The sequence below is a fragment of the Phalaenopsis equestris genome, unplaced genomic scaffold (genome assembly GCF_001263595.1).
Source record: "Phalaenopsis equestris unplaced genomic scaffold, ASM126359v1 Scaffold000938, whole genome shotgun sequence".
NCBI lineage: Eukaryota > Viridiplantae > Streptophyta > Magnoliopsida > Asparagales > Orchidaceae > Phalaenopsis > Phalaenopsis equestris.
The window spans coordinates 1,039,185-1,049,744 of NW_018165377.1; the positions used below are offsets into that span (position 1 = coordinate 1,039,185).

General features: G+C 33.9%; 1 protein-coding gene across 2 annotated transcripts; it reads right to left on the bottom strand.

Moving 5' to 3' along the window:
• Window positions 1-880: 880 nt before the first annotated feature.
• LOC110032412 (protein MARD1-like) lies at window positions 881-2,576 on the bottom strand. Of its 2 annotated transcripts, XM_020736043.1 has the most exons (3): window positions 2,149-2,576; window positions 1,880-1,984; window positions 881-1,777 (listed from the first exon to the last, which is right to left on the bottom strand). In XM_020736043.1, the coding sequence occupies exon 3, from the start codon at window positions 1,685-1,687 to the stop codon at window positions 1,061-1,063; it is 627 nt and encodes a 208-aa protein (XP_020591702.1). In that variant the 5' UTR covers window positions 1,688-1,777; window positions 1,880-1,984; window positions 2,149-2,576; the 3' UTR covers window positions 881-1,060. The 2 variants fall into 2 exon arrangements, with proteins under 2 accessions (XP_020591702.1, XP_020591701.1); XM_020736042.1 differs by lacking the exon at window positions 1,880-1,984.
• Window positions 2,577-10,560: the final 7,984 nt, after the last annotated feature.

Below are 10,560 nucleotides of genomic sequence, written 5' to 3' on the forward strand. Positions count from 1 at the left end.
TATATATATATATATATATATATTTAAAAACATCAAAAACACAATTTCTGTGTTTTTGATGTTTTGAAAACAATCATCGTATATTTTATAAACAAAACTAAAAAGCTAAAAAATAAATAAACAAACACTATTTTTCCATTCATTTTCATTTTTTAAAAATAAGAAACATAAAATAGAAAGTGATCCCAAACATTATCTAAGGGTTTGTTTGGGATAGATTTTTATTTTCGCTCAACTTTTTAGAAATATATCTACTTATTATATTGTTCACATATTTAAAAACTTTATTATTAAAATTAACTCAACTTATTTTTAAAATTAAAGCAAAAAAGTGATCTCAAACCACTTCTAAATCTGACAAAACCAGCTATAAAAGACTTCACCCATATAATATATGGAGCAACAAAACTTAACGAAAATCATTGATAAAAGTCATGATTTGATAATATATTATATCTCCACTCATCTCTTATGTCACCAGAAAATATTACATATATCATTGAGATGGTATGAATTGCACCACATCGCTGTGCAACCATATCATCGTGCACAACTACATAATGCAATCCACGCCGTCATATGAAGTCATGGAAGATTTACTTTCATAACACAAAATTCTAATGTATTTATATATCTAACCCTTAAACATTAATATGAAATGAAAAATAATTCATACCACATAACATCTGCCAACCAATGTAATCTAAACGAACATAGAGAAAACTCACACTATAAATGAAAAAAAACAGAGAGGGAAAAAGCTTACATACAAGTTAACAGTCCTCAAAATATAATATAATATTTCATAAGAAAATACCATTTGCATCACTCAAATCATCATATTTTCAAAAAATCACCAAAATATGCCACAGAACCGAGATTCAATCAGCCAGTCCGCAAAAACTCCAATCAATCATGAACAAAATCAGAAATCCCCAACAAACAGAGACTGAAAAGATTCTCAATAATCTACCTGTACATGAAAAATATCCCTTCTCTGGGCAAAGAAAGCTCTTTTAACAATGGCAAGAAATCTCATTAATGGCGCTCAGATCACTAATCATCTCACAAAGTCGTCTCCTTCCTCGCAGCTCTCAACGACGCAGTTGTCAAAGATGTGAGTTTTTTTCGGATTCGGTCCATAAGAGATCACACAAGTGTAGTCCTCTGAAAGCTCCATTTCCTTCGGAGAAAGACGACCTGTAAAAATTCTGGGAGGAGAAGGCTGCAGAGCAGCAGGAGAGTGCAGAGCAAGTTGCAAATTTTTATTTTTGATTCCGAATTCAATCGGAGTGCGAGGAGATTGATCAACAGACACAGCTGAAGAACAAGAACTGGTTTTTACAGAGGGTATCTGAATCTTAAGCTGTGATCCGAACAGAACCATTCTGCTGTTTCGGTTTAAGGTTTTCTTCTCCAAGTTCTCCTTTGTAAGAGAATCAACTAAAGCGAGACCTATGGCGCTGGAGTCTTCGTTGCCACAGTAAGGTTTTCTATGGCTTTTTTCGGTGGAGAAAGGTTTGTTAATGGCGGAGAAGAGCTTGCTTTCTAAAATGGAGGTTGGGCTCATGATAGCTTCAGAGTCAGAGAAAGATTTTGGGGAGAAACTCACACAGAGCTTGGGGGAAACAAAGAGAGAAGAGATGGGACTTGAACGCTTTGCAGAGGGAGAGGGGTTACCAGTCATTAGGTTAGAGTTATGGTTAGGGTTAGGGTTTCTTTCAACGGCTAGGTTTTCAAATTTAGTACTGTTGGAATCAGGGAGACAGAGAAGAAACTGCAAATAAGAATAAAAAACAGATACGTAAACAATTAAAAGAGGGGAAACGAAACCACAATGGAATTGAGTACATAAAAATTGCTTGCTTCTTTCTCTCACCCATTAAGTTGTCTTCATCACATCTTTCCAATAATGGATTCATTTGGTTGCTCGAGATAAAGACTAAGCTCCAATAAATTTATGAAATTCCAAAATAATTTCATTCTGGTGCTCAAAATTCAGATTTTGGTTTAATTTTCTCCTCTTTTTTTTTTTTTCAATCTCAATCAATGAGGCAAACTTAGATGGCAAACTTAGATGAATCAAAATTCAGAAGCAGGCAGAAAGAAGTAAAACTGTAAAAGAGAGAGATTAAGTTGTGAGCTTACTGGATTTTTTAATGGAGTTCTTCACGGAGATTATTTGTGCAGAGTGACTGAAGTTCTTCAAAGTTGCCTCTTTTTTCTCTTCAGGGCAAAAAGATTGAAAAGCTGAAGGGAACAAATCCAATGCGATCCTTGCAAAACCAGAGAATCGGATCACCAAAATGAAATAAAAGGCGTCATCTTTCTCTTATTTTTCTGACAACAATGGCTTCGCCTTGCAAAATTGCTTCACTTTCTCCTCGCCGGTTTCACAGTGAGTTTTTCTTTACAGGCTAAGAGACAGGAGAGAGAAACTCATTACATGATCATGGAGATCACCGGCGGCTTATAAAAATCGGTCCTTTTCTTTCCAGAGATGGAGAGAGAGAGAGAGAGAGGGGACTTCCTTCCTTGGCTGGGAGTAGCTCTATGTTCTGATACGCCAAATATTTAAAAAGAGCAGTTTTACAACGGGGAGGATGGACTACCGGAGAAATTATAAATCTTATAAATTTGCACATCATAAACCAAAAATCCTATTTTTACATTTAATTCCACTTAAATTTTGTATTTTACATTTATACCACCTAAAATTTTCATATCACATCAAAGCAACTGCATTTTAATTTTTAAAATGTAAAATATAGTTAGTAGCGTGTGTTTGAGATTAAAATTTAGGTGTCAGATATGTAAATACGTAAAAATTGGGTGGTATGGGTGTAAATAAATTTTGTTTTCATGATTTTGGTAAAAATTTTCATTATTTTGCGTTTACTTCTCCCGGCTTTATTTACATGGGTCGCACGGGATGAAGTGAGTAGGGTTACCGCTATCATGGGCAGATTTATAGGCTTAATGGCCGGTGTACGCCGTCGATATGTTGTACATAGCAAGTGAGGTGAAATTACGATGCGGTGATAATACCGCCCAAACCATGGGCCAGGTGACGATTAGGGGTGTAAACGAACCGAACACGAACGAACAAAGCTTGTGTTCGTGTTCGATTCGTTTAAAATTTAGTTTGTTTGAAATAAGCTCGTGTTCGTTTCTTAACGAACGAGTCGAACACGAACCGGACACGAGCTGTTCGCAAACGACTAGCCAGTTTGACATCCCTAATATTAATATATAAAAATAATATTATATATTAATTATATAACTTATATTATATAAATATACAATATCTATATTAGTATATTACTACTATAGTATATTAATATATTATTATTATTAATTTATTATATATTATAATTTATAAAATTTAATGTTTTAAAATATCATAAATTTTTTATATATAATTATTTTAAATTATTTTATATTTCAAACAATAACGATTCGAACACGAACGAACGCATCACTGTTCCTGTTTGGTTCGTTTAACAAACCGAACGAAAAAAATTTGTTCGTGTTCGTCTCGTTTACTTATTGAACGAATCGAACACGAACTTATTGACGAACCGAACACGAACTGTTTGCGAACAACGAGCTTTTTTGACAGCCCTAATGACGACACTGTGGGCCGAAACGGCTTGTTTTTGTCTCTTTAGACCGGGTGTAAAGGTTTCGCATTCATTGGTTCACTGAAGAAATCCGGTTCGGTTCGGGGTGGTCCAGCTTGACCCAACTCAGATACCTGAAATCCTACGAATTTGTACATGAATTCATTTAGATTTTATATAATTGAGCATGCACCAAATAATAATTTAATTGCGTATATATTAAATGCATGTTGATAATATATTATAAAATTTTAGAAATTTAATTAAAATATAAAGTTAATTTCAAATTCTAAAAATAGAGTTGAAAGATTTACCTTCTTTTCTGCTCATATACAACAAAATCTTCAAATAGAAGCGTAAAAACATGTATGTTAGCCTTTAATAATTTGATAATATATATGATATAAATTCTCGTTTGTAGTTTAGATTGTCGAAAAAACTCATTGAATTCTACGAAACTCTAGTCGGCTAGCTCTAGCCAACCAACTCCAGTCGACCAGCTCTAGTCGGCCAGCTCCAGTTGGCCGGTCCAACTCAAGTAGGCCATCTCCAATCAGTGTATAGGACTAGGGTTATAATTATGAATTTGTAATAAGCATTATTTATAATATGAGAAAAAAATCTAATATGAAAATACTGTATTCTAAGAAATTTCTCTCCCTATATTCGCTCCTCTATCTATTTTTCTCTCTTTAGTTACGCTCTATTCCTGATTCACTCACGGTTAAATTATGATTTAACATTCGAAAAGATAAAAAAAAAATTGTACTACACAAATAATAAATAAAAAGATAGATGATATTTGTTGTTTATGTCTCATTTAATTTTTTATTTGGTTTTTTTATTATAAAATGAGAGGTGGAGAATATAGGTATATTTATGATTCTTAAATTCCTCCATTATAAAACGTTCAATAAGCAATATTTTTATACTATTCAAATAATAGCAACAGACCATCATATGTTAACATGCTTATTTGAAAAAAATATATATATACAATTCAATAAAAATTATAAAAATATCTAAAACTTTTTTTATAAGTTTTCCATATCAATTCATAATTTTTTTTTTATAGTTTTGATATAAGAAAACATAATTGTTGTGCGCCGAAAAATTCACGGTGGTAGAATAATAAATTTAGTGTATTAGTATAACACGAAAATCCAACATATACTCAGATTGTTAAAGAGAAGTAAGCAGAAGTAGACACATTGATTTTTACTTGGAAAACCTTAGAAAAGGGAAACAACCATGGAGCCTAGCTCACTTGAAATAATCCACTAAGAATGATGAGTACACATGTCTACTCTTCTTATAAATTAGACAAGATAGAGTTACAAAGATGATTATTGTAAATGTATAATAACAGTTCATTGATAATAGTTGTAGTCCGACTGTAATGAATAAAATTTTCTATGATATCAAGCTGCAAGAGTCGTAGTCGATTGCTATGGAGAATGTAGTCCACCGTAAAAGGTTATGGATTGGGGCTATAGCGCGAGCTTATCGTACAAACCGTAGTTGAAAGTCATGGTAGTAGTTTGTCATGTGGGCTACAGATAGTTGTTTTAGGAGTGTCGGTAGGCCACAAAGAGTGTAGTAAAAAGTTGCAAGAGTTGTGAGTCATATTGGTTGTGGTTGGTCACATAAGTCATTGTGGTGAACTGTGATGACGCCTGTAGGCCACAGAGGTCAAAGTCGGGAGCTGCACGATTTGTAGTCATTGTAGGTCGTAGTTGGTCACATTGGCCGTAGTAGTGAGCTGAGATGACGTATGTATGTTGTAGGGCCCGGAGTCGAGAGCTGCATGAGTTGTAAGTCACGTAGGCTTAATGATGAGAGTTGAGCGAGCTATAAATCATGTAAGTCATAGTTGGTTGCATGAGTCATAGTTATGAGATGAGATGACGTTTGTAGGCCTTAGAGGTCAGAGTTTGGAGCTACACGAGCTATGAGTCATAGTTCGTAGATGGTCATGCAAGACATATTGATGGCATGTGATGGCGTCTGTTGGCTGCTTAGGCCAACGTTGAGAATTGTATGAGTTGTATGCCACGTATGTTGTAGTTAGTCACATTAGTCGTAGTGGTCAGTAACGAGCCAAAAACTTACCATGAAGTAAGTTGGTTCCTCACGCAAGTATACATGCCACGTAATAATATGGTTATAGAGTACCACTTATCTATCCCACGAGGAAAGAGCTAACAAATATTCTGATGGGTGAATCTCTAGTTTACTAAATATCTAAATCTTATTTTGCGTGATCGCATATAAGATATGATTTTCTATAATCCTACTTAAAAGCAGAAATAAGTTTTGGTAGGTTTGGAAATCACAGAAAATATCAATAGAGAAATATTATGGTTCTTAAAGAGATATGAGGCTCGCGCCTTTATGATTAAGGTATTTTTGTTCATGTTCTTTCTAGACTTTCCCCTGCGTGATAGTTTTCAAAAGAGTTAAACAGTCCTCCTTATGCTTATGCCTATGTTAAGGGAAGGCTAAAATCCATGAAGTTGAGGCTTTCTCAATCCCCATGATATTGCATAGATTTGTTCTGATTCTCTTTCTAGGTTGCAAAACCCAAATAAAATATGTCTATTTTTACTCAAATTTTGTGTTAAACTATTTTATTCCTCTGAGCAATGGGCATGAGTCACAGATCATGAAATATGTTAGCATCGTAATTGGCCAGATCAAAAGTAAATTAAATTATATGGTCAACACACCAATTTAAGTTTTAATACTTCAGAAAAATGATACAATGAAAGAAATCATTTGAGAAAATCATGAAAGCCACATCACATGAGTCATGGAGGCGCGAGAAGAAATTTAGCTATGTATTATAGAAAGAACACCGAAAAAAGATTTCATCAAAATCATTTGTGTTTTTGTCTGCTTTTGTGATTGATATGCATAGTAGTGTATTGTGACATTTTTCTACAAAGACTCATGCTTATAATATAGTCATTTTAGCATGGTCCAAAGCATTTTAACACGGGAACCACGTGGCAAGGGATCAGGACCTGTAGCTCGTGTCTGTTATCTTTATTCCGCATTTGAATTGATGTATAAAATTAGATCCAGACATTTATATGTGGAGTCCGGCCGCTCTTTTCTTTTTTAAGATATGCTACCGACATAGTGGCATTGATCTCTTATTATTTTGATTTGACTCGTTTTCTCTGTCATATTGCTTGCTTGAATTATTTCTTTATGTGATTTGTCTGAGAATCACAAATGCAATATAGGCTCTTTAAGATTTAAAATTTTAAACTTCATATAATATTTTAATAAAACTTTCAATTAAATAAAAAAATTTAGGATTAAAATATTCATGATTTTGAAATTTATAGTTTTACTTTCCTACATAAACTTCGGGTAGGATTTTAAACGGGTTGCATACATGAATATAACTCAAATCATATAATAGGGCATCCACTCTTAGGACTGTGATAGATAAACTGCATCCATATTTGCATGAATCGAGGAGATGCCCCCGAGCTTCTTCAACTTGAGAGGCCCAACATACATTTTTACTTAGGAGGTTGTCTAGTGCGCTTAAAGTGTTAGAAGACTCCCTAACTCAGATAGAGTTTAAGTCTTTTTGTGGAGAGCATTTATAACTTTGTAACTGTGTCTGCTCTTACCTTTATTTCTTGAGGGAATTCCGCCATCTTTCCGACAAGTGTAAGTCCCACCTCTTTAGCTCCACCTAATAGGTCATAGGACTAGAGTTTCATTCTTTTGACCTTAGGGCTATAGAGGTCCTCATGGATGACGCAATTCATGAATTACTAACTAGAGATTTTTGGACGTGTTGGGACGACTACCTTCACAACTGGGTAGATTTTGGGTCCTATTAGCTTGGGATGACGGGTCTATGGTACTCTGACTCAACTGCCTTTACCTTATAGGATTACTCTATTCTTCATGTTGTTAAGTCCCTTTAAGCCCTGTCACTCTTTTGACTTTATTGATATCATCTTGACGGACTGCTTACTGATAAGTTGTAGCTCGTTTGGGATACGATGGTTCTTCCTCTGCCCTAACGACTCAGACATACTTTGACGTATAAGGAAATCCTTGTCGAGATGATTTTGGTTATTTTGTAGGTTCTGATGGTGATAAGCCGCTACTCATTTAGGATGTGAGAGACTCACTCTTTCACGAGAGCTTTGAAGCAACAGGGTATTCCCATATGAAATAAACATCTTTTAATGACATATTCTCTAGGTCCATGATAATAAAAGTGAAACCCCTTTTATCGAGAGTATTCATGAGTATCTCCCAAGATGTAATTAATCAGAGGGATACAATCCTCTGGGAGACTTAACCTCAGAACAAAAATGTTTTATTTGGTTCTCTGGTTATGGGTGGCTTATGTAGGGAATCTCTTCGTGGATATTGTATTTTGAGGTACTTCGATCCGATCATGTTTAAATATATACTCTCAACCCATCACACGAGAATTACACATGTATAAGCCTTCCACTTGTTTCTTTTTATTTGTTGTCGTATATTCTTTTCTTCGATTCCTCTCCTCTTGGAATCATTCATTTAATTCGGGAGAGAGATTTATTCAAATAAGAGAATTTTACGAGGACACATAAATAGACAAGTTGGCGACTCTGAGTCTTAAAAAGAATAGAGAAAACAATGGTGCACCCACAAACTAGTTATTTTGGATCATTTGAATTATAGTATGTCTTAGTTCAAAAGTGCTGGCTTCAACAATAGAGTAATTAATGCTAAGATGGATCTCTTCTACCGGTGGGTTTGTGTAATACCTAAGGGGGATCCTAAGGGATATTTCCATATGTGTGTTGGTTAACTGTTATGCACTCCTAAGATGTTTATAAGTGTAATCAATATCAGGGTCTAAAGGGTCAAAGACAACCTTATCTCCCTTGTGCTAACAAAAAGACAGACTCAACAAACTTCAATAAGAGAACAGTCACTCCAACCAACTTGAGTCAATTAAAATTCACACAAAAAAGCAAAAAAAAAAAAACAAATAAAAAAGAAAGAACGAAACATACTCAACAACAAATGTTTATTTTTGACATTTTAGTTTTTTTTTTGTTTTTTATTTTTCAGCACCTTCAAAAAAATATGGGTACAATAAAAGTGTAAACAAATATGAAAAAAATATAACCTTGATTTTCAACAGTTCAACTACACTTTTCATAAACTCATATATCTTCTTAATGTCTTTTCCCTGCAACGACCCCAAAAAATTGACGAGCATATAATTTACCATGAATTAAGTCGATTCCTCACACATGTATATGTGTTAAGTAATAATGTGGTTAAAGTGTACCGTGCATCGATCCCACCAGGAAATGACTAAGAACTATTATAAGGGACTAATCTCTAGTTTACTAAACGTTTAAACCTAGTTTAGTGTAATCACAAATTATAGATAATTTTCTAAAATCCTACTCGAACAAAAAAATAAAAATAAGCAAGGCTATAAATCATAGAAAACTGCGGAAAAGATATCTTACAATTCTTCAAGCGATATGATGCTCATGCCCCAGTGATTTAGGTGTGGTGGTGGTTCATGGTCTTTCTAGACTTCCGCACATGTAGTAGTTTTCAACGAGGATAAAAGTCCTCCTTATGTATATGCCTAGGTCAAAAAAAGACTAGAATCCATGAAGTAGAGACTTTATCAATCCCCATGATATCTCGTAGACTTCCTTTGATCTACTTTCTAAGCTGTAAAACCCAAATAAAATATGCATATTTTTACCCGGATTTTGTGGTTAATCATTTTGTTTCTCTGTGCAATGAGCAAGATTCATGGATCACAAAATATGTTAACATCTTAATTGGTCAAATCATTAGTAAATTGAATTCTATAGTTAGCACAACAACTTAATATCTTATTCCTCAGAAAAATAATATAAATAAAGAATTAATTTGAGAAAACCACATCCCATGAAGCACAGAGGTGCAAGAAGGAATTTAGCTAAGCATGATGTAATGAACACCAAAAAAATATTCCATCAAAATCATAGTAACAGGTAAAACTAAAAGGTAAAAAAACTTATTAAATAATTGTTTCATTTTCCACAGCAACAAATCGCTCTCCCATATAATAACCTCTCAAAACATGTAAGAAAATACAAAAAAAGGGGCAAAGAAAGCACATAAGAACTCGACTCAAGAAAGGAAGGAAATTTCTATGGAAGAAGCTCTCTAAACCTCTATTTTTGCTCTCTAGCCATCTCCGGGTCTCTCCTCCTTTAGATGCCTTAATGGTGTGTTTATATAAACAAATCCTTGAATTTTACAAGAAAATTTCTTGTCATAATAGGATCCTGAGATGTCAGCGTGGTCAAGCTAGAAACTGGTGTGGTCACACCGATTTCCAAGCTAGATGACATTGTCACGCCACCACCCTCGATAGGGTAGCGTTGTCATGCGACCTCTAGCTGTGGTCACACCGCCATAGGAGTGTTAATGCCAGGTTCACCACTTTTTTCTTATTTTTTTCTCATCCTTAAATGTGCGTGTTAATCACCTATAACTATATGGGTTTGATCCGACTCAGATCAAATTAATTTTTGTACAGTTTGGTCTATTTCGTTGAGTCGGTTAATTTGACATAACATTGCAAAAAAAACAAAAAAAATAGAGTTATGAATGACTTTTAATCGAAGTTTAAATATTAATTGCTCAAAAAATTACTTCGAGTTCCGTCCCATTTCTCAAACTTCGCACCAAATGATAAAAATTGATTTATCCCTACCAATAACATTCTTGTTAGAATGCATTTGTACAATGCATCATTTTGTTAACAATTAAAATAAATTCAAATAAAATTTCATAATTAGCATGACTTTATTTTAAGAATTAATTAATAAATTTAGCATTTATATCCACCATTCATTTAAAATTAAATTTAAATCTTTCAAAAAATCATTTG

What these genes read in the sequence shown, in the direction of transcription:
- LOC110032412 (XM_020736042.1), bottom strand. Translation starts at nt 1,687, where the DNA reads ATGACTGGTAACCCCTCTCCCTCTGCAAAGCGTTCAAGTCCCATCTCT.